The sequence below is a fragment of the Guillardia theta genome (genome assembly GCF_000315625.1).
Source record: "Guillardia theta CCMP2712 unplaced genomic scaffold GUITHscaffold_47, whole genome shotgun sequence".
In the NCBI taxonomy this organism is placed as follows: domain Eukaryota; class Cryptophyceae; order Pyrenomonadales; family Geminigeraceae; genus Guillardia; species Guillardia theta.
Window position 1 is genome coordinate 17,379 of NW_005434627.1, and position 23,318 is coordinate 40,696.

General features: G+C 53.7%; 6 protein-coding genes across 6 annotated transcripts; 4 read left to right on the top strand and 2 right to left on the bottom strand.

Annotated features, from left to right (window-relative positions):
• Positions 1–293: 293 nt before the first annotated feature.
• Positions 294–3,482, top strand: GUITHDRAFT_110646 (hypothetical protein; the record flags this gene model as incomplete). The annotated part of the gene is made up of 5 exons (XM_005830152.1): positions 294–533; positions 581–2,614; positions 2,664–3,074; positions 3,121–3,360; positions 3,417–3,482. The coding sequence occupies 5 exons, from the start codon at positions 294–296 to the stop codon at positions 3,480–3,482; spliced, it is 2,991 nt and encodes a 996-aa protein (XP_005830209.1).
• A 3,119-nt stretch (positions 3,483–6,601) lies between these two features.
• On the top strand, positions 6,602–7,203 carry GUITHDRAFT_110647 (hypothetical protein; the record flags this gene model as incomplete). The annotated part of the gene is made up of 4 exons (XM_005830153.1): positions 6,602–6,774; positions 6,820–6,918; positions 6,963–7,032; positions 7,123–7,203. 4 exons carry the CDS (start codon positions 6,602–6,604, stop codon positions 7,201–7,203), a joined length of 423 nt encoding a protein of 140 aa, XP_005830210.1.
• Positions 7,204–7,451: 248 nt separating this feature from the next.
• GUITHDRAFT_110648 (hypothetical protein) lies at positions 7,452–12,904 on the bottom strand (the record flags this gene model as incomplete). Its single annotated transcript, XM_005830154.1, has 3 exons — positions 7,452–12,691; positions 12,748–12,825; positions 12,880–12,904. 3 exons carry the CDS (start codon positions 12,902–12,904, stop codon positions 7,452–7,454), a joined length of 5,343 nt encoding a protein of 1,780 aa, XP_005830211.1.
• Positions 12,905–15,130: 2,226 nt separating this feature from the next.
• On the top strand, positions 15,131–15,599 carry GUITHDRAFT_110649 (hypothetical protein; the record flags this gene model as incomplete). Its single annotated transcript, XM_005830155.1, has 2 exons — positions 15,131–15,433; positions 15,480–15,599. The coding sequence occupies 2 exons, from the start codon at positions 15,131–15,133 to the stop codon at positions 15,597–15,599; spliced, it is 423 nt and encodes a 140-aa protein (XP_005830212.1).
• Positions 15,600–16,081: 482 nt separating this feature from the next.
• Positions 16,082–19,613, bottom strand: GUITHDRAFT_163873 (hypothetical protein; the record flags this gene model as incomplete). Its single annotated transcript, XM_005830156.1, has 12 exons — positions 16,082–16,313; positions 16,396–16,935; positions 17,217–17,286; positions 17,337–17,386; positions 17,442–17,570; positions 17,798–17,871; positions 17,917–17,969; positions 18,024–18,070; positions 18,120–18,246; positions 18,294–18,405; positions 18,463–19,149; positions 19,541–19,613. The coding sequence occupies 12 exons, from the start codon at positions 19,611–19,613 to the stop codon at positions 16,197–16,199; spliced, it is 2,079 nt and encodes a 692-aa protein (XP_005830213.1). The 3' UTR covers positions 16,082–16,196.
• Positions 19,614–21,829: 2,216 nt separating this feature from the next.
• GUITHDRAFT_110651 (hypothetical protein) lies at positions 21,830–22,420 on the top strand (the record flags this gene model as incomplete). The annotated part of the gene is made up of 2 exons (XM_005830157.1): positions 21,830–22,000; positions 22,058–22,420. The coding sequence occupies 2 exons, from the start codon at positions 21,830–21,832 to the stop codon at positions 22,418–22,420; spliced, it is 534 nt and encodes a 177-aa protein (XP_005830214.1).
• Between the last annotated feature and the right edge of the window lie 898 nt (positions 22,421–23,318).

The window sequence follows — 23,318 nt, forward strand, 5'->3', positions numbered from 1 at the left end:
AGGAGAGGGAGGGAGCGAGAGAGACAGAGAGACACAAAGAGACAGCGACAGAGAAAGAGAATGACATAAAGAGAAAGATTGCAAGCGAGTGCGAACGAAAGAGAAAAAAAGAGGTGCCTAGAAATGATCGAAGAATAGAAAATACAAGTGACAGAGCGAGGAAAATGAAGAGTGAACAATGAAGAGGATATCAACAGAACAAACATTCTGTCTGAGAAAGACTTTACTTACTACTTTCCCAATGACTCTCTTTACCTTCTCCAGGCTCCGCCAGGACCGAAGCACCACCAGCAATGACCAGCAGGCTCCCACCCCTCCTCCTCGTTGCCTGCATCCTCTCCTCCTCATCGGCCGCTGGTCAGTCGCTCAACAGCACAGTGGGAGTGCTGTCGCCGGTGCTGGTCAAGACGTACGGGTCTGTGCCTCTCCTGGCGTTCAAGCAGGTCTCCATGGCCTGCCTCATCGCGCTCTATCACGTCAACACTCGAGACCCTCAGATCGTCGGCCAAGCCGTCGTCGACCGCCTGCCCCAGGTCTGCGACGAGCTGGCCTTGGTGCTGGGCGTGACGTGAGCTGGCAGGGCTTCCGCATCGACGTGAAGTTCAAAGACTCGCAGTTCGACGCAGCAGAGGCGCTCAAGGAAGTCTTGGCGTGGAGAGAGTCGTCGAGCATCGATGCGATAGTGGGCCCGATGACCTCGGACGGGTCGCAGGTCGTGAGCCTTGTGTCTGCTCTGCAGGGGACGCCGGTGACGAGCTTCGGGGCCTCTTCCACGCTTCTCTCGGACAAGCAGACGTACCCGCTCTTCTCGCGAACCAACCCTCTCATCATGCTGAATGCCATGGCGCTCATCGGGGTATGCCTGCGGTTCAAGTGGAAGCAGATCGCGGTCCTGTGTGAGGACACAACCTACGGCAACGGCTTCCTGTCAAATGTGCAGGAACAAGCCTCGTCCAAGGGCGTCGACTTGGTTCAAGTACAGAAGTTTGTGCCAGAAGGCTCCAAGTCCATTGCTGCAGCCATGAGCTCCCTGCAGAAGAGCCGCGCCAAGATCTTCCTCTACCTCGGCATCGGCGTACCCAACCTGGAGCTGGTGCTGACCTATTCCAACAAGGAGGGGCTCTTGCAGGACGGACACGCGTGGGTGGCGGGGGAGATAGGAGTGCCGAGTGCGGTGGTGGCATCCATGCAGCACAAGCAGCTGGCGGCGCTTCTCAAGGGCTGGATACAGATTCGCGTCGCTCCTTTGTACGGGAAGAAGCGAGACCTCCTTGAGACCGCTTTCAGGACGGTCGACCAGTCCAAGGTGAACAACTCCATCATCGGCATGAAGCCCGCGGAGTACTCCATGCCCTTGCCCGACTATGCCTCCTTCGCTTACGATGCCGCGTGGGCCACTGCGCTGGGGCTGGCCAAGACCAACGGCACGGGGGCGGCGCTTGCTCATGCGATCAGAAACTCCTCGTTCCCCGGGGCCTCGGGACTGGTGTCCTTCGACGCGTCGGGAGATCGAGAGCCCAACGGGATCGTCGTGACTATCGAGAACATCCAGCCGTCCTCAGCGAACGCGTCCGTGATAGAGTCCGTCGTCATCGGTACGTGGGAGGCCGCCCAGGCCTTCGCCGACGTTAGCGGACTGACTCCGCTGTGGCCTGGCGGAAGAAGCGGCTGGAATCCGCCCAGTGACGGGTCGGGTCAAGGTCGTGACAAGCTGCTGACGATCGTGCTGGCAGTCAGCGGAGGCTTCCTGGTACTTCTGCTGGCGATCTCGGCGGCGTTCTACCGGCTTTACAAGGCGTCGCTCAGAAACAGAACGGCAGAGGAGACAGACTTGTCAAACATGATGAGTCGAGTCCGAGAAGCCTTGGGAGTCACCGTGAGCGCAGGGTACATCTTGCCGAGCGAGAAGTCGTCTTCCATCTTCAGCTGCTACCGGAGGTCGAGGGTCATCGTCATGGACAAGCGAAGCGTAGAGGCTGTGGCCAAGCTTGCGCTGGGCGATGACTTTGCCAAGAACGACTTCGAGCGCTTCTACGACTTTGTCAAGTACAGAGCAGATGTCGTTGCGGGCAGGTCGTTCGGAATGATAGCGGACGAGGAGTCCATGAAGGCGGAGACGGACGCGCTAGACCTCGAGGCGCAGCAGGGGGGGGAGGAGATGACCGAGATGATGCAGCGACTGCACAGCCTCATCCTCATGGTGTGTCTTCGGATCCTGAGCCCCTCGAGCTCGAGGAGCGAAGAGGAAGGCAGCGACATGCTGTCGGTGGGGTGGAAGGCTCGCATGCTGCAGTCTCGAGAGAGCCTTGGAGATGTGTTGATGGCAGAGACAACGCACAGCTTGTACGAGGATGAAGCTTTCACCCAGTACCTGAGCGGAGACTTCGAGCGAGCATATGAATACTTCACCGGGCGTGTGCTGCGACTCAACGCTTGGCGAGACAACCCGCAGCTCCTGCCTCGCTTGAAGAAGCACATCCAGCGGCTCATGGACAAGCTCGCCCGCATCAACGACAGAAGGTATGAGTCCATGATGAAGGAAGCAGGAGGAGCTGAGCTCAAGGAGGTCGGGCAAGGCTTCGTCGACGCCTTGTTCTACCAGGATGACCATCAGGTACTGCCAGGGCGATGGGTTGTAGCCGACAGGCATGACCGTATGACAGGTGCGAGCGATCAGAGTGGAGGAGGAAGACAGGAAGGAGTCCAGCCTGCACAAGAAACTAGAGACGTGGAGGCGGCTGAGCACGGGGAGCCTGATGCTACGAGAGGATGTCTTCATATCGCAACTCCACAGCCGTGCGGTGCTGCTCAACGACTCGTTCCATAGCAAGCTAGTCGACGTCCTCAAGGCGCATGCGGCCGAGTGTGAAGTCGAGAGACCCGCTGGAAGAGCCGCAGGCCAGGGGGCGAAGGGGGTCAGGATCGCCTGCCATTTCGATGACGGAGTGCATCCGATCGAGTTCGTACCTGCTGCGGTGAAGAAGAAGCCGAGGATGGCTGAGAAGGTGATGGAATATGCGGCGGCGGAGGAGGAGGATGCTGGCTGGCCTTACAGCCGTCGCGTTCTTGACCCGGTAGGAGGACGACAGGTCTCGATTGCAGTCCCTCAAGTGCGTGCAGGTGCGAGCAAGCGTCATCTGCAACCGCCCGAGCCACATGGCGCAAGTGTATCGCTGGCTGACGTCGCAAGGCAAGACCGGCATGCGCGTGTGCCGGGTGAAGAACAAGCTGAGCCTCGAGGAGGCGCCCGACGGGTACCGAGACATCATGGTGTGCCTGCTGTTTGAAGGCGAAGGTGGCTTGAACATTATCGGAGAAGTACAGATCCACGACAGGAAGATCTACGAGTGTAAGGTGAAGGTGAGTGCAGCTGAGCTGGGGGGCTGGTGGGGGAAGAGGTGACGGGTGGGATGCAGATGCACAAGCTCTACCGGATCAAACGAGCTGAGAGCATCCAGAGCATCATGGGTCATTCTGCGTGAGAAGGGATGAGCTTGAGAGGGCCCGCGGCGGGGGAAGGGAGGGGGCTAGACTGTGCTAGCAGGTACTTTGACCAGTCGGATCCCTGCAGGTAAACTTGTGATGATGAGAGAGGTGTATTCAAATGTTGTTGGCGGCGTTTTTAATGACTCTCAATTCAAATGTTCTTTGCCGTCTGCCACCGAGCCTGAGTCACTTGATCAAATACCGTTGAAGCAATGTGGATAGGAGCAACTGCCAGCGAGTCGTTTGCCAAGTCAAGACGGTTCAACGGTTTCAATTCACCTCCGGGACTCCGGGGAGTTCAGCCTCCGAACTGTAGTTCGTTCGACTCAGTTGCCGCCGACTCTCCGGCAGGCTCGACTCCCGGCCGGGCCGACTCCGGCCTGGGCCGCTCAGTGACTTCGGCCCAACATGACCGTCGCCCCGGCCCGCCGCCCGCCGCCGCCGGGCCCGGCGGCGCTGGCCCATCCGAGGGGGCCTCCCGGCGAAGGCTGAGACGGTCCCCCCCCGGGCCGCGGCGGCCCACTGGCCAGGCGGGGGCCGCGGCCGGCCGGCGTCACTGACAGTGAGCTTCACGACTCCTCGTGACGGACGGTCCGGCAACCGGAGTCACGACGGTGTCCGCCGCCGGAGCCGCTCCGGGATATGATCCCCGGACTCGCCGCCGCCCCGGGACTCCGGGACGCGGGCGTGACTGCTGCAGGCTGGTCCGACTCAGACTCGCCGGGCTGGCTCCAGGGGGGCCCGCGGGCCGGGCCGCCCAGCCTGCCGCCCCTGAGTGCCGCTCAGCGGCTGTGCGGCCGGCGCCGGGCCCCGGCGGCCCCGGCGACTCTTAGTCCGGCGGTTCAACGGTTCGGACCCGGCCGACCGTCCGACTGTGATCGGACCGTCCGACGGTCGGACCGTGGGCCGTCGGCCCCGGCCCAGTCGGTGACCGTCTCTGGCCGCGCACCGTGCCAGACAGCGGCCGGCGGCCGCCACGGGCCAGGCTCCGCGGCCGCCGCCGGCGCGGATAACTTGCCAGTGCCACGGTGCCACCGTCCCGCTGGGTACGGTCGGCGTCCGATGTCCGAGTCGCCCACCTACTACGATGAGTAAAAGTTTTCAGTTTAGTCTGACGGTCCTCTTTCAACGACCGTCGAACGGTTTACTCAAAGTTAAGTTTCAACGGTTTTCAGCCAAGTTTCCGGAGTATTGTTCCCCTTGAACAAACCAAAGGGACACCCCACCCACTCAGGATTGTCCCAGTCCAGTCAACCGTGACCGCACGGTGTCCCGGAGTCCACCCAACCCCCCGACCCCCGAAACGCTCGGATTGAGTGGTGACTCCGTACCCGTCATATCCCCCCCCCCTCCTCACCGGGCACGGTACGACCGTCAGCAGTTTGAGACTCTGAAGTGCCAGTCAGGCTGGTACTACCACACCCACCCCTATGGCCTATAAGGAGTACCCCCTCTTGACAAGTTCCCGGTCGGTATCAATCGGGAGTCCGCGGCCTCTCATTATCCCCCGCCCCCTGAAGAAGGACCCCATTGTTTACCATGGAAAAACAGCTGGCAAGGTGGGGTGGTCCCTCTTAAGCCTACTCAGGGGGGCGGATTTCTGATCGGATGATGAGAAGGGCGGGGGGTAGAGCCTGGTGGTGGAAAAGTGGGGGTCGACGGGTGTTGCAGTCAGGCAAGAATGGGGTAGGGTCATCAAAATGAAGCCAATTTGGGGGTGGGGTAGAAGCATCGATAAGACCGCTCGATGGGGTCCGGTCGCTGAGTCTGGCAGGGGGTGACTCAGTGGTTTCAAAAAGGGGTGTTGAGGATCGAGGGGTAGGGTTCTTGGTACTGCACAAATGTGGAAAGTGGGGGTGGGGGGTTCTCCTTTAGATGTATAAGGGCTGGTCAGTTTCATGGAATTGGGGGGGGTCGGGGTGGTTTGGAGGCCGCATTTATTACGGTAGTAAAAGGGGGTGGGGTCGACCAAGGTAAAACCCATTTGTAGGTTGAATAATAGTTTTAATTCAAGTTCTTCGCAAGGGCCCCCCTGTTATAGGACATTGAGAGGTAAGGTGGTTGGGGGCTTCTCAGTACCAGGGCTCATTGAAAAGGCATTTTTCCAGTGTCCAAAAATACATCTTGACGCTAAAACACTAATCAAGCATCAAAAACTATTTTAAAGAGAGCACATTGTTTTGTAGTGTATATTTCAATTTAGTCCCTTTATATACGACTCCCTGCCTTTTAAACATCCGCCTCCCCCTCATTCTTCCTTCCGCCCCTCACCCCTCCCTTTCTCCCCCGCCCCCTTCCATCCCCTTCCTGCCCTCCAACTTTGCTGTGCTACCCTCTTGCTACTGCTACTACTCCCACTCCTCTCCTCCTCGAGTTCAGTGTTCGATGAACCTTAACTTTCGGTCAAATGCCCAGATTCTTGCTTTACCATCACTGGTTTCTCCACTCTCTCCCCCCCCCCCCCTCTCCCTCGATCTCCTGTTCGTCCCACTCAGAGACTGGATGGTCCTCTCTTTCTTCACCTGTTCTTGTTCTCGACCGCTGGGACTGCACTTTCACTTGCATGACCACCTGCATCTTGTATACGCGTCATGTAGATGTTTAAACTTTCACAATTTTCTTGAGTTGGTACCGGTATGAGTGCTCTCTAACTCCTTGTCTTGGAAGGAGAATGGCGATGGACTTGTCTTTTGCAGCATTGCTGCAAGTTCCTGAGATGATTCGATTTCCTTCTGTGAGTTGTTGTGGAATCTTTGCAACCAAGAATCTGATTTCATGTTGAAGAGGTCGTTGGAGAAGAGACCACCAGGCTAGTTTTGCTTTAGATTGAGGTATAACGTGTAAACAAGCACTCATGTTGATGCCCTCATCAGAGTATATTTGTATCAGAGAATCTCTCGCAGCATCAAAGAGCTTTTCGGTCGGTTTTCTCGCTTCCTTGTCAGAAATTCGTGGAAATGACACTTGTTTCACGACAGACAAGTCACCCGCGCACAATCAGGTCGATGGAAATACATGAAGACGATGACGGGAAAAGAAATCCTTCACCCAGCAACGAGATGGCAGAGGTGAGTCAAGATCGACTCTCGTCTCCTCGCCCTGACTGTAGCGTTAGATGAAAGGGTTCAACACTATCTTCCCCCGCCGCAAGGCAGGGCAGCAAACGAGAGTAAACAGCAAGCCTGTGGTGCTCAACGAGAAGACTCTCCAGCAGTTCTTCAGTCTCCCCCTGCATGAAGCTGCTTACAAGCTAGGAATCTCTGCCACCGCCATGAAATCCGCATGCCGGTACGCGAGGAATTGCCTGGATTGCGAGCACTGACGGGCCACTAGGAAACTTGGCATCAAGAAGTGGCCGTACCGGTCTGTGTATGGAGCCAAGACGCCAGGAGTCGGCAACTCATCTTCCAGCCCATCTAACCCATGGAAGAAGTGAGAGAGGGAAGCTGAGCCTCCCGTCCTGACCGTCTGCTCAGGGAAAGTTATGACGCGACCCTGAGCAAGGACGCAGAACTTTTGGCGGAGACAGTGATGATGCTCCACGAGGTGAGAAGGGAGGGGGAGGGAGGAGGGGAGGGAGGAGGGGGAAGGGAAGGGGAAGAGTTTGAAGGTTTCAGTTCGGCTGATTGTGAGCAGAACAAGACGGACGGGAAGGTGAAGGCTGGAGCAGGCGACAGTCACAACCCCGAGATGTCTGTGTCCCGTCTCCTCAACTGATGGCTCAATCTGCGCGAGCTCGTGAGAGGTGTACAGTATGTAATCATGTACAGTGAAGAGAACAGTGAAGAGAACAGTGACAGTGAAGAGAACAGTGAAGAGAACAGTGAAGAGAACAGTGAAGAGAAGATAGTCAACAGCAGGATAGTGTTTGTTTGTCCATTTATATGGTTTGGTTTGTAGAAGGGACGTTTCAAATTAAAGCTTCATATTATCCTTTCAATTTAAGCAAGCAGCTCTTTCATCTCCTAAACAGCCTCGGAGCTTGAAGCTTCTTTGTCATCTTCTCGCTTCTTTTCCTCCTCATCTGCTGTCTTCTTGCCGTCAGGCTCGTCGTCCCCCTTCCCGACGCGGATGTAGGGAGGAACATTCTTGGGGTGGACCCGCAGGAAGGGGATGGTGGAGGGGTCCATGAGAGAGATGAGCGGGAACATGCCGTCATCGAGGATCGTCAGCAGAGCTTTGTCTCGCAGCCACTCCATGCTGATCACCTTCACCCCGTCGTTGTTCGCACAATTCTGCACGTGACGCACAAGACGTTCGATGAAGTTGACCATGACGGCGTACAGCCTTCGGATCCCATCCTTGCCAGGCTCCATGTGTCCGCCCGTCAGTTCCTGCACAAACCTCTTCATGGGTGCTACTTCAACCTTGATGTCAAGAGAGTCGGGGATGTCGCAGCCGCTCCTTCGCATGCGATCACCGTAGCAGCTCGACTTGATGGGGATAAGGTGGCGGAAGGTTCGGTAGACATTCTTCTCCGACAGCGACTTGCCGAGCGTCTCTTGTCGCAGAAACCCGGCAGCGAAGGAGCGAAGCATGTCCTTGATCAGCTCCTTCGCCTCCGCCTTGAGCTGCAGCTTGAACACAATCTTGACCACCTTGTCCACCAGTCTCGCATGCGGATTCAAAGGCTTCGAGGATCCTGTGGACTTCCCCTTCCCCTCTCCTCCCTCCTCACCGTCTCCGCCCTCACCGTCTCCACCTTCTCCCTCCGCACCTCCACCACTTGCTCCTGCGCCCGCGGCTTCAGCATCGCCTCCTCCCTGAGTCACCTCATTCGAGGCCTGGTTGTCAAAGTCCGAGCCCGGCTCGAGGTTTTCAAAGCTGCCCCCCACCGCTGAGTCGAGATTCTCCTGACCACTGTCCACTTTCCTTCTCTTGTTGTCTGACCACTCCCCAGCGACATGGCTTGACTTCATCTCGACCTCCTCGGTGATGAAGAGCATCTTCTTCACGATCCTCTCGTCATACGCGACCGTCACCCCCGCTACTTCCAGCAGAGCCTTGAGCGCGTCGTCAGTGATGCTGCAGTAGGCTCTAGTCTGGATGTACTCGGCAGGGACAACCTTGACGTCCTCGTTGGTCGCGCAAACCTGCAGGTGGGCAACGAAGCGGTCGCAGAAGTAGGCGGCAACGGCGTACCATCGCTTCAGCCCCTCCTTGTCGGCGTCAACGGCCCCATCGCTCAATTCGTGAATCTGCCGGCGCATTGGAGCGATCTCGATCTTGAGATCCAGACCCTCGGGAGGGTCACAGCACGACTTTCTCAGCTTGTCTCCGAAGATGCTGACCTTAGCTGGGACTAGCGTCCGAATGGCTCGCAGAACGTTCTTCTCCGAAAGCGACTTCTCGAGAGATTCATGCTTCAGAAAGCCGGACATGAAGGACCTCGTCAACTCTTTCAGCTGCTCCTTGGCATCCGCTTTCAACTGCAGCTTGAATGTTTGCTTGATCACCTTGTCCACGAGCTTCGAGTGAGGCATCTGAGCCTTCGGCAAGGTCTTGGACGAGGGATCGCCCGGCATGCCGTCGTCCAGGCCTCCTTCATCGAGCTTCCCCTCGTCATCCAGCTTCGACTTCCCATCCGCATCCAGGAGGTCATCACCAGCCAACATCAACGAGCTTCTGGCTCCCAGCACATCTTTCAACTCCCTCATGTAGTCGCCGTTGGGGTAGTGGTAAAAGAAGACTTCAGCCATGCGGAGCAGCGGTTTGAAACCTTCGTCCGAGACCAGCGATAGAGCCTTCAGACGCATCCAGTCCAACGTTATGACTTTGACCTCCTCGTTGTTGGCAGTGTGCTGGACATGGGATACCAAACGCTCACAGAAGTGCCCGACTAGAGCATACAGCCTCTTCAAGCCATCCTTGTCGCCGTCGACGGTTCCTTCGCTCAGCTCACTCACTTGCACCTTCATGGGGGGCGTCTCAAGTTTGAAGGCGAAGCCCTCAGGTTGTTCGCATCCGGCTCGCCTCAGCCTCTCTCCGAAGTTGCTTGCTTTGGCAGGAACCAGCATCCGGATGGCTCGATACATCGTCCTGTCGGACAGCGACTTCTCAAGGATCTCTAGACGCAAGAATCCGATAATGAAGCACTTGGTGAGCTCTTTGATGTGCTCCTTGGCATCAGCCTTGAGCTGAAGCTTGAAGATCATTCGGAGCATCCGATCCACCAACCGAGCATGCGGATGTTGCATCTTTGCCCGATTCGCAGCTCCCTCACCATCGTCACCACTTTGATTGCCATCATCATGATCTGCCATGCTTTCCACTGCCGTGTCAAGTCCCTCGGCAGTCAAGTCCTTAGGCTGGTTCAAGCCTGATACCATGTCGAGCTTCTGTCGCTTTGGATCATTCCATTCCATGCCGTCCTCGCTCAGCCCGCGCTTCGCCGGGTTCTCTTCAATTCCTGAGCGGATCGCGTGCGACACTTTCTCGTCATTCTGGATCGCGATGCCTGCGATCTCGAGCAAGGGCTTCAGTCCCTCATCGGCAACGAACGAGAGCGGTTTCGATTTTAGCCATTCCAGCCCGATGACCTTGACCTCTTCGTTGTTGGCAGTATGCTGGATGTGATGCACGAGCCTCTCGCTGAAGTGAGCAATCAGAGCATACAGCCTCTTCAGTCCCTCTCGATCACCATCGAGCAGGTAGTCGCTGAGCTCCTGCACTTGCCTCCTCATGGGAGCGACTTCGATCTTCAGGTCGAGCCCTTCGGGGGGCTCGCAGCATCCCTTCCTCAATCTCTCACCAAAGTTGCTTGCCTTGGCAGGGACCATGGTCCTTATAGCACGCAGGATGTTCTTCTCTGAAAGTGAGCGGCCAAGACTTTCAGATTTCAGGAATCCAATCAAGAAACATTTCACAACTTCCTTGATGAAGTCTTTGGCGTCCGCCTTCAGCTGCAGCTTGAATACCATCTTGAGAACCCTGTCTACCAGTCTCGCATGTGGTGGCTGGATCTTGATCTTGTGAGATGGATCCTCCAATCCTCTCCCATCGTCCATCTTTGGAACCCCGTCCTTGTTCTTATCCTTGTTGAGACCATCACTACCGTCGAACCCTTCGTCCTGCTTGTCCATTTCAGAGATCAAGGCTCCACTCTTTCCTGTGATGCTCATCTTCGCAGAGCCATCAGGGAATTCTTTCTCGGTGCGAGCGAAGTTCTGGCAGCTGAGCATGAAGGAAGGAGTCATGACCTTGAGCGTCATCTCCAGCAGAGGTCTGAAACCCTCGTCAATGACGGATTGAAGGCCTGTTCGCCTCAACCAATCTAGAGCGATTACTTTGACCTCCTCGTTATTTGCAATGTGTTGGATGTGTGATACCAGCCTCTCACTGAAATGAGTCACAAGCGAGTAGAATCTCTTCAGTCCATCTTTATCGGGCTCGATCTCATTGTCACTGAGCTCCTCCACTTGCCTCTTCATCTGCGAGTTCTCCACCTTGAAATCGAGGCCTTCTGGGGCTTCACAAGCGGAGCGCCGAAGCTTCTCTCCGAATTGGCTTGACTTTGTTGGGACCAAGTTTCGAATCGTCTTCATAATGTCTTTCTCACCCAAATTTTTACCGACAAGGTCAACTTTTAGCAGGCTGACCATGAATGCCTTCACCACGTCCTTCAAGTATTCTTTTGCGTCTGCCTTGAATTGCAATTTGAAAATCTGCTTCACAACCCGGTCCACAACTCTCCCATGAGGAGCTTGCATATTGCTTGAAGCTTGATTGCCAATCATGCTCGAAACACCATGGCTCGTCTTCTCAGCGCCAACAAGATACAGAAAAGGTTTGAATTCCTCATTTCCAACTGCAGGCAATCCTTTCTGCTTGAGCCAGGCAAGTTTTACGATGTCGAGGTTATCTTCTTGGGCCTTGGATTGAACGTAGCGTAGAAGCTTGCACAAAAACAAGAACACAAAGTTGAAAATAGTTTCGATGTATATCTTGCCCTGCGATGGAGATTCGGCGATTGCTAAATCTTTGAGAAGTCTTCTGCACGAGCTCAAAAGAAGAACGACTTTCAGGTCTTCCCCATCCGATAGAATTGCATATTTTTCCGTGTCGCTTGTCTCCTTGACCTCATTCATGTCAATGTCTGACTGTGCATCGACGTCTCCATCATCCAACTCCCCTACTTCGAAGTCAGACTCCTTGTATGGCTCGGCTGCGGTTGGAACGATGCTCGGGTTTGACACTATCTTGCCTTCGGCATCAACCTGGACAGTGCTTGAGTCGAATGGAAGCCCAAAGGTTTGAAAGAATGTAGTGAGTTCAGAAACGGCGTTTGGTCCTGAAAATGCTGGCCCAATGACTGAAATCAGGTTATCCTGCATGTTATTGATGTCCGTGATTCTATGCTTCATCAAGTTGAGGAACAAATTGTATACAATACTCTTCAAAGAGTCTGTAGCCTCGTTGGAAATTTGCGTGGTCAGAATTCTTTTCGCAGTCCTGTCGACAAGTTTCAAGTGCGCGTTTGAACGTAGTTTCCTCGGCAAAGGTGGGATGATCATTTCGGTAGAGGAGAATTTCTGAGGCACTGGACAGACTGGGTTCACAGGTATAGCAAAAGACTTGGAGGCCTCTTCGATTTCGGGGCTTGCGAGCCACACAAGTGGTTTAAAGCCCTCGTCGGAAATGTAAAGCAAGGCCTTCCCCCTGACCCATTCCAGAGACAGCACTTTGAGAGACTCATTGTTAGCGCAGCTCTGAACATGTCGGATGAGCCTTTCCTGGAAATGTGCAACCACTGAATAAAGTCTCTTGAGGCCATCTTTGTCTATGTCCGAAACGCCCTCGCAGAGCTCCTGCACCTGCCTCTTCATTGGCGCCAGTTCCACTCTCACTTCGATACCCTCGGGAGGTTCCCAGCCAGCCTTTCGCAATCGATCGCCGAAGTTGGTGGCCTTAGTAGGCACAAGATAGCGAATGATCTTGACGAAGTTCTTCTCAGCCAAAGACCTTCCCAGCTGCTCGTGGTGGAGGAAGGCAGCTAAGAAGGACCTTGAGAGATCTTTCAGGTGCTCCTTAGCATCGGCCTTGATCTGAAGCTTGAAGAGCTGCTTGATGATCTTGTCGAACAGTCTTGCATGCGGCTGCTGTATCTTAAGGGCCATAGGGCTCTTCACTCCCAGCCCGATGGTTGCCGCCATGTCTAGCCCCGTTCCTTCTACCTCGTGACCAGGAGGAGGAGGAGCTGCGCTGACTGGTTGGCATGCGAGTGAGGACACGTGGCAAGGTCACATCAGAACAGAGGAGCACCTTCCATATCCCCGAAGCCAGCATTGCTGCTCTCGTCTTGAAATGGAGCGCCAGCATCCGCAGGAGCGTTCACCACCCCTGTTAGGCAAGGAGATGAGCATCAAAGGCATTCAGGAGAATTTCGGAATATACCCATGGCTTGCGAAAAGTCCTCCATCTTGATCGGTCGATCGCAGAGTTCCAGTCAACAGATCTCCAGATACCAGAGAATTCTAATGATTCGTGCTAGCTCGTTTGAAAACGAACAATCCGGAAGCCGAAGTCGGAATCAATGTATGGGTGTTGTTTGCCTGCAAGAGAGCAGAAGCCACTAACTACAGAAAGTGTTTCTCATCCTCCTCTCACTATCAGTGCCTGCGCCCCTTCCTCTGTCCTTCTCTCTGCCTCCTTTCGTCTACTACAATCCTCCCTCTTCCTGCATTGACGATGGGCGCTAATGAGGGATAGGAACGAGCCTCCTATCTGGCACCCACCCTCGACAAAGTACCCCATTATTGACCATCAATTGTCTGAGCAAAAGAGGGTAGTATTCAACAGTTCAAAGATCAGTACGGCAAAAAAATAATGAGTAAACTATGTTGATTTCCCGTTCATTTATACCTGACAATAACCATTATATATTTGTAAAACTAATCCCAGTACAATTTTGTAGAAACCGTCAGTAGTAAGTGAAAATTTCTATTAATTTTTGAATTTTATTAATGTTTACTAATAACAAATATCGAAAAATGATGTTTTTAGATACAAGACATCTTCTCAGATGACTTTAAAGACAGTACAAGTTTTTGGTACTGCATGGTACAATTTGACACGTCTGTTTGTACTGACTTTCATTCTAATACAAGTTGGCGTGAATCAATTGAAACAGTGCGCTTCAAATTTCATTTTGAAGCTCCATAATCCCAATAACAGATAGATAGATTGAAATGCGTAGCAAATAGGTTCGCAATCTGCTTTTTAAAATGACCCACCTCCCACATACATTACATTGGAGGGGGTGAACAACAGGAGGGAATTTGGTAGAAGGGTTTTCGAATGCTTCAGTTTGTAAAGTTGGTTCACTCTTGAAATAAATTATCTGCTCAATTTCAAATAAAATGAGAAATTCAATAAAAGTTTTGAAAATATAAAATTTCAAATACCGCCCTCGCAAACTTGTGCCTCTATATCGAGATGGCCAAGAAAACAAAGAAGAGAGTTCATTTTGGCCTTTAGCAAATAGCACCCCCTAAAAAAAACCAAACGACAGATCTATGGGGGAGAAGAAGAGGCGAGGAAGCAACGAGGTGCCTCATCCATCTTGGGGCCCATAGTGCTAATATTTCATAATTCTGGTATGATTAAAATTACATAGGGTTAGACCTTGGCCTCAACAGATGGGAGGTGCGGCTGGAAGAGGAGCGGAGGAGGAGAAGCGCAAAACATCCGCGACAGTACACATATTTACTCAACTAAATAAACTATTTTACCGGGCAATGTCCGGCATTTCTCCTGAGGCGGACCGGAGGACGCTGAGGCGGACCGGTTTCTTCTAGTTTCAAATCTCGTACACCCACCCACCCTTGGTTAAGCCGACTTCTCAACAAAGACCCCCGGAGAGGACTCAACTTGTGAATACTACCCCTCCATATGATATTTTTCTTTGGGAATATTAAGGGGTGATAGTGATGACTACCCCTACCATGAATCGTTGTAGTAGCCCTTTGCTGCTTACCACCCTTGCCCATCCATGCCCCAGCCGCCATGCAGCCCCTGGGCTTGAGCAGCGTTCCTACATGCCCCTTCTCATCCGTCTCCTCTTCTCTCATGACCACTTACCCTTCCATCATCTCCGCTTCCCCCTCCTTCCTGCTCCTTCTCTTGTCCTCCTTGTCCTCCTTGTCCTCCTTGTCGTTTCTTAGTGGAGTACCAGGCTGGTTCCTTTTTTTCACTCTGCGCCCTCATGGAGTTGCGACGGGCTCGTCGCTCGCTCTAGTCTTTCATTCCATGCCGATTCATGTGCTGCTGTCCTTCAATCCCTTGAGTTTCCATTTTGTATGCGAACGTGAGAGAATATGAATTTGACTTGCACCTTGCGAAACATCCTTTTTGAAGTGTTGAAAGAGTAACTTTTCTCTCATTCTTGTGTTGCTGAGAGTAATGGGGCATTGTCTCACTCCCTTCCTTTTCATCGCCTGATGTTGTTCTCCTCCAGGTTCAGACTGCATTCAGTTGGTTCAGACTGGTCGACTCGGCTCATGGTCCCGAGAAAGCGAAGCCTTAGCGCAACTTTGGTGACAACAACAGTCAAGTACCTGATCGCACACCACTAGCACGTGCGGAAGACTTTTCCCTCGCTACTGGCCCAAGTGTTGTGGAAGAGTAGAGGAATTGGGTGGGCTCGATGGGAAAGAATACGCGAAAGACGAAGGAAGAATCGAAGAAGGCAACTGAGATCGTGCAGCAGCTGTCTGCAGTGAGCAAGACATCGAACAAGAGGAGAGCGAGGGCTGTGACGAACAAGAAGCACAAAGATGCTAGAGAGGAGGAGAAGGAGGACATGGAAGAGAAGCAGCATCTGTCACTTGCCGTCAATGATGACACGACTGCGATTTTGCCGACGTTGGTGGCCACAGAGCCGTCCCTCACGTCATCCGGTCTCTTCCAGCCCTCTGATGGAGCAGCAGACTCATCCTTCTGCACAAAGGTCGGGTGCTCTCCGAGGTGTCTGAGAGGTGTTGATGGCTTGCCAGGGGCAAGAGTGGACGCCGGAGGAGGATGAGGAGGTGATAGCGAAGTTGAGGATCATACGATCGGGAGAGTTGTCCACAAAGAACATGACGGTTCGACTGTCCTGTGTGTTTGCTCTTTGACCTAGTCATGCAGGTAAGAGAGGCTGAGCAGATCCAAAACACCTTGCCGCATCGCACAGTGAATGCAATCAAATTCCGATGGAACGACAAGCTGAAAAAGAAATTTGTTGAATCGAACTCATCAGTTGACCTACAGGTTTGCCGTATTGACACGCCATTCTTTCCCTTAAATCTGCTGTTAATGCTCCTGATGATGTGGATGACGTTGTTGTTCTTGTTGTTCTTGTTGTTCTTGTTCTTGTTCTTGTTCTTGTTCTTGTTGTTCGTGTTGTTGTTGTTGTTGTTTGGTTTGTTGTTGTTGTTGTTGATGATGATGATGATGATGATGATGATGATTACAAGCAAATGACAATGGCCACGCTGCTGCTGCTATTGAGGAAGATTAGAGCGATCATGATCATAATCTTTGTTTAATGATGATCATAGGCTTGTTTCAACGATATCTGACTGACAAAATGTTTCACCGACAGGTTTCTTTCTGAGGGTTCTAGATCTGTTTTATTGTTTTTGTTTCACTGTATATCTTAATGGCTCATGTTAACCCGGTTGTATAGCGCAATAATTGAACGATTGAATCTCTTAGCAAGTCCGGGCGGGTCATTCATCCGATTTGATGATCCCCTGTCGGAAGGTCCAGTTGAAGCAATCTTTCTCTACCAGCTCATTCTGCTTGATCTGCAAGATATTCCTGAAGTTCTCTTCTCCGATGACAATCTGCACAGAGTTCAGCATAGCCTTGATGCCGGGGCATCGACGAGGGATGGAGTCAAGGTGAGAACAGGAACAAGAGACTAACCCCGAGCTTGTGGAATAGTGCTGCGCGCAGTAGCTGCTGTGTGACTTGATCCTTGTCGATGTCGAGCACGTCTCTCCATACGTCTCGTTCGCCCTTGCTGGCCCCAGATCCCTTCCTCGCCTTCCAACTCTCCTTGGTCCCCTCCTCCTTTGCTCCCTCGCGCGCACCGCCTTCATGCCCCCCCTCCTTGTCCCACCTGCGCGCCTTTCGCTGCTCGGACTCGCCGGGAGAGGCTCGTTTTGACCTGCTCCTCAACGGTGCTACCTGGTCTCGAAGAATGACCCAGCTGTTGGTCGGCCCGTAGTCCTCCACCTTCACCTCGCAAGAGCTGGACCCGTGCTGGAACGAGACGACGGCTCGATCCTCTGCTATTTCCCTGAGCTGCCCCTCCTTCCACCGCTTCTCCTCTTCCACCCACACCGCCACTCGCCTTCCTGCAAGCCCCTGATCCTTCCAGTTGCTGGGAAGCTCTTCAGCTTCGCCGTCAAACACTCGGGGGTCACGCTGGTCGTGCGAGGACCGGAGTTTGAAAGAGACAGGCTGAAGAGAGTAGTGAGGGGTTCGGATGGGTGGGTTGGCGGAAAAAGGAAAAAGGGGGCGGAAGAAAATAGAAGGGGAGGTAGAAAGACAAGGATGGACTAGACTGAGAATCAAAAGAAGATCTGGCAGAAGAAGGGGGTGGGGAGAAGGGACGGAGGAAGGGAGGCAGGAGAGAAAGAGGAGGAGGGAGGAAGGGAGGGAGGAGAGAAAGAGGAGGAGGGAGGAAGGGAGTGAGGGAGGAAGGGGAGAAAGAAGAGGAGGAACGATATCTCAGAACTCACGTTGGCTCTCCTTGAGCTTCCTTGCTGCACCTCAGCATCGTGCTTCTCCTTGAGGATCACTTCAAGACATCTGACATCCAAGACGGTCAGAGAGGATTTCTTGCTGAGTATCCGAGGCACCTCCGGAAGTCGTTCCTATCGGAGAAAAATTTTCGCTTCTCCTTCGGAATCTGGGCAGGTTGAAATGAGGCAGAGCATGAACGGCGATCATCCTTCCTCCTCTACCTTCCTCTGCCTCTCCCGCTCCGCCTTTTCCATCAAATCGTTCGGAACTCCAAAGAGGACGAAAGAGTTTCTCGGATCTGTGGTGACATCTTGACGTCTGACGACGTGGGGTGGTGGACAACGCGATACCTTCATGCAAAACTGTCCATCCAAGGCGGTTGAGCACGTCTTGTTTGTAGATTTTCCATGCCTGTTGCCAATACAATCAACATGACCATCATCATGATCTCCATCTCGATCTCGATAATCTCGATCTCGATCATCATCATGATCACTATATCATCATCACCACCACCACCACCACCACCATCATCACCATCATCATTTCCAAATCCTCCATTGCCTCCCTTTCTTACCAGGTATCGGCGACTCACAGCGGCTTCGTGGTCGACGATTCTCACTAACAGTTTTCGCAACCCTTTATCAACAGCTGCCTCGCCATCTCAAACTCTTGGCAACTTGATCACTGCTTCACCTGAGACATTGAACATGTGGTTCAAACTCGAAGGGATCCTCTTTGGTAGCTTCCTGAACGTTTCCGAGACATCAAGGGAGCGAAGAGAGCACTCATGGGGGCCTCACACGCTGCTTTGTGACACATTGTGCATCTTAACCAGGGCCTGCACAACCTGCACAAAGGCATCAACTAGGAAGTTGCAAGTCAGACATGTCAAGTACTTGGTCGTTCTTCAGCATCGAGCTGTTGCTGAGCTGATTCTTCCTGTCCGAGGCAGCCTGACTACCTTGAGGTTGACTCGGCCGCGATGACGATGATTGACCGGCTGTGCTGTCATCACTCTTACCCCTTGCACGTCAAGAGTCAGTCTTCGCACAAACGACCGACACATTCACCTCTTCCCGCTGTTCTGCTCATTCCGGTTGCCGGCAGGCCGGTTTCGATTCACCGACCCCGGTTTCACAAACGCACTGTGTCCTTGGTTTGATTTGGCGTGTTCATCTCCGCCTGAGATACAAGGCAAAGATCAAGACATAGGACAATACAAACACACAAACACTCAACCTTCGAACATCTCTTGACAGTTGGATAGGATCTTCGCTATCTCCAACTTCTTCTTCGACAGGTTCTTCCCGTCGTCCTTGGAAGAGCCAGCAGCACCAGCAGCAATGCACTTGGGACAGAACCAATCTCCCTCAGGCAGCTCTTTGATTTTGAGGCACCTGATGTGCCATCCCTTCCCGCAACCTGTATCCTTGCCGCCACAAAGGACAATGTCGTTGTCCTCGGAGCAGTCGAACCCCTTGCACATCTCGCACCCGATCTCATCCAAGTTTGATGACGAGCCCTCACTATCACTGGAAGGGTACTCCCCCTTGATGTCTTTCAGCGTCTCTTGGGCCGCGTCCATGTTCCGAGGGTTGATCCGCTTCGTGCGGATGAGATGGTCAAGGAAATCAATGCAGTCTTCGTTGTTGTCCATCAGTGTGTAGATGTTCGAGAAAGCTGTATACTCGTCCTCCGACACTACTGCGTTCTGGAATTTCAAACCGTCCCTGTACTGCACTGTGGCGTACTGACTGACTAGCTTCAGATGCACCGAGTTGTCCGTCGCAGTGTTTCGAATCCATCCAACCCACCAGCCCTTGAACACTCCATTCCCCCGCCATTCTCCTACCCACCAAGTGTCTTCGAGCTTCCGAGCCGTCTCCCTGTCCTGCGTGCGGTTGGCCAGCCTGATTTTTTCTCTTGCTAATATGCAGAGTCAGGGCCAGAATGTAAGGGGCTAACGAGGCTACAGAGACTGAAGAGTCTGAATAGGCTAAGGAGTTTGAAGAGGAAGAGAAAGGAATGGGGTATGTGGCTGATGGAACAAAGGAAAGTGAAGGAAAGGAAAGGAGGAGGTGCTGCTTGACAAGGCGGTGATACTGGTATGGTGGTGGTGGTGGTGGAGGAGGAGGACGAGAAAAAGGAGGAGGAGGAAGAGGTTGCGGCGGCGGCGGCGGCGGCGGTGGTGGTGAAGGTGGTGGTGGTGAAATAGGACAGAGAAGATGAATAGAAGGAGAGGAGGACAGAGGAAGAGCCGGAGGAGGACACAGGAAAATGAAATGTGGAAGTCAACCCAACTGGGTCATCGACTTACCACTGTGCGAGGTAAGTATGGCCATGAAGCCAGGGATCGAGTCCGGCCTACTCGGACGTGGTTCCGCTTCCATTATTTCGTCTGCCCTGCGACGGTTTCGATTAGAGATCCTAGGGAGCAAGCCTGCATTCAAGGAGATTCCGATATAACAAACTTCCGCTGTGCTGGAGAATACTGATCGTGTGATATGAATGAATGAAGCATAGAAGCCGAGCAGCATGTGAGCATCCTTGGATTGAAACAAAGATATAGAGATAGGAAGGGATGGGATGGGATGGAGGGTTGAAGGCAGAATCCCCTGAGTTCCCTCACCTCCAACTGGAGTATCTCCTTCCTCCCTTTCTGCCTCTGTCGAGGACTCTTTCCTGCTCTGCCCCCTCCACCTCACAGAAACATTCCTTCTCTTCTCTCCCTCAATCTCCCTCAATCTCCCTCCTCCTCGCTCGCATTCTTTGTCTTCCCCCGTCACCCTCCTGCCTTCTCTCCCTACGAAGACCCCATCGTCGCAGCGTCCCATCGTCGCTCTTTATCCCTGAGGCAGGCCTGACTTCCCGGGCTGATCGGATTCGTTGGCGGCACGGCGACCCTCACCCGTCACGGCCACGTGACCTGCGCCGCACTCCGGCAGTTAATAAGTCAGTGAAGCCTGGTACTCTCAGGCTCAGCGGCTGCCAGTTGTCCTCGTACGGTACGGCACGTACGTGAAAGATCGGATATGACGGCCCGCGAGTCAGTCGCCGGGCTCTTCAAGTCAGTCAGGCTCGGAGGGTCCGCCCCACTCTCCGAGGCTAACTTAATGTTTTTACTCAATTCAATTGACGGTTCAAGTAACTTGTTACAAATCAGTCACGGCGGCCTGACTGACAAGCACCGTGACTCAAACGCGGCCCGGCCGGCCCCGCCGCCGCATGAGTCAGTGACCGTTACTCGAGTCCGGAGCCTGGAGGCCGCGGGGGCGGCCGCCGGCGGGCCGGCGTCATTCCATGGTATTTTCTAATGCTCGCTTTTCATCATTTTCGAGCGGGGTACCTCAGCCTAGGCTTTTCAATTATGCCGCGCACTGAAAATTTGTACCAGAAATTTCGGCACTGATGGTTGAAAATCTGCCGGAAGTTTGAATCGGGGACCATGTCGAGCAGTTTTAGGTTTACAAGTATTCTTGCTTCCTCCAAACAACAAGGTTTCAAACATTAAAACTATTTTTGAACTTACCGTGGCACGCTTTTACACGCCTGGGGGTGCAAGTACAACCAAATTGCCTGCCCTCCCCCTTTCCCCATTGCTGCATCCGCACCCGCCGGCGCACTGCGGCAGGCGGCGACTCTGGCAGTTTGAATCCCAGATGGCTCTCAGCCAATGGCTCTTGCATCGCACTCAAGCTCCAGGCCATCCAAGGTTGGATCATGTGTGAGCGTTTGTACTTTTTGCGACATACTGCAAGACGACGTTTCCAACAACTCGAGCTTGTTTTTCGAACGAAGCTGTAGGACTCCGGGGAATCAGCATCGCTATGGATTCCAGAGCCTAGAGAAGTTTTCGAATCCTTTTGATGCTCATTACAAGATGGAGTATTGGTCGTTTTCTGTGGTCAAGCATCCACAACCTTCTTTCGTATGATTGAGCTTGGAGCACATCTCAGACTGTAGAGTTGTTCGTTGTCAAGATTGTTTCTTGTAACTTACTAAAGGATCTCTCTGATTAGGCAATTTAGTATTGTATTGATTAGCTTGCTATAAGACGCATATTACCTCCTCTCTGTGTCAACCAAGCACACACGCATAAGGCATGTCAGTCGTGTAGGCAACTTCATTGGATTGTCGGACAATCCGATGATCACAGTCAGGAGGCATCGGATCGGATCGGACTGCCCGGCACGGTCGGCCCGGGCCCCGGGCTCTTGCCAGTCTGATTGGCCGGCCCGCCGTGGTGACTGTGCCTCAGCGGCGGACTCCGAACTCCGACTCCTCCGTAAGCGGCTCCGGGAGGCTCTCAGTCACAGTGGGATGGCGTGACGGTGAACGGCGGCCGGGCGCCCCCGCCGGGCGCCCCGGGTCCCGGCCGCGCCCCGGGGAGCCGCTACCGGGCCGCGTGACTCTGGCTAGTACCGTAGTACTGCCGGGCCCTCCCCAGAGCAAAAAATTCGATTTCAATTGAAGAGGTCGAATGAACACAGCTCTTTTCAAACTCGCTCCGACTCCTAGCGGCGGCCGCCCGAACCCCCTATTGCCCTGGCCAGTCGCCGCCAATCGCTGCTCCTAAAGCTCCTCTCCTAGTCGCACCCGCTCCTGCATGTCCCTCCCTGCCATGCCCAGCTCTGACAATGACCCCCCTGATGCCTCCATCCGCGTCTACCCTCGCCGTCGACACAGCGTCCAGCGGCCCATGTCGGCAGTGGAAGTGACGCGTAGCGACCTTGAGAGTCTGTTTCATGTCAAGCAGGAGCAAGCAGCCGCCTCGCTGGTGAGGGAGACACGACGACAAGGAGGAGGCTGGAGGGTGTCACTGACTTGTATGCAGGGCTTGTCGCTGACGGCCTTCAGAGGCGCCTGCCGCCGTCTCGGGATCACGCGCTGGCCTTACAACAAGGGGAAAGAAGCTTCTTCGCTACGGAGGATAGGACGGGAAGAAGGCAGCGGCAGCAACAGTGACGAGGGCGAGGGCGAGAGCGAGGGCGAGGGCGAGGAGGGGACAGGAGCTGCTCGAGGCAGCAGGGGTCACGAAGGGCTTTCGCGCGCGTTCATCGAGTGGTTCCTGTCAAGACCGAACGAGATGGAGGAGGACTGCTGGGAGAGCCTGAGCTTCCAGCGTGGTAGCCGTGGGCTCTCTCAGCTTGTAACCTCGACTGAGCCTCAGATGTACAGAGGTGGGACCGTGAGATAAGAGCAGGTCGCAGTGAGCAGTTGAAGCCAAAGCCGGTGGTTGATAGTGAAGTACACAATACAGCAATCTACCAAACGTGACATCTGGTCGTGAGCATCAGTATGTCCTTCGCTTGCTGTTATCCTTGTGCCTGTCTTTCTTCTTCCCTCCAGCTCCCTCGTTTCATCAACACAAAACTGAAGAAGAGAAGAAAGAATGAACAATCATCATCGCGATGGACAGACTGATGAAATTCATTCAAAGTCGAGTGCGTGCGACTGAGACAAACGATGGACAGACAACTGAAGCTACAGACACTGTCCTGGTCCATCCACCTAAGAACAAACAAGATAGGAATAAGGTCGGCCCTGGGTGAAGAGCTGCAGCTCTATTTAGCACCCACCACCTTGTCAAAGGTACTCTGCTCGATGTGGTTTGTTGATGGCAAACCCCAGAGGCCGATGAGCTCCTTGACAAGCATCAGTGCTATCTTGATCTCCCGCTCGCTGCTCTCGCGATACTTCTCCTCGGTGACCTTGCAGCCAGATCCCTGACGGCCGCCACACTGAGCCGGAAGAAAAACTCCTTCTCCTCAATCTTCAAGGCACAGTTCTGCTCGGGGGAGCAAGACCCGTAGGCTGGCTGCATCAGCTAGATCCCTGGTAGGCCCATTCAGATCAAAACTGTGCCGATGTTGTGCCATGGAAAGACTTCCGCTGCAACTGATTGAACAGTCGGAACAGCCCGCAAAAACCTCAGCATGCAGCTGACAGCTGATACTCCGATGTTGTTTCAAAGGTCCTCTACAAGTAAGCTGAGAGCTGAGTTGAGCTGACTGCCTCTTGAGCGGTCCTCAGTCGAGGTTACAAGCTGAGAGAGCCCACGGCTACCACGCTGGAAGCTCAGGCTCTCCCAGCAG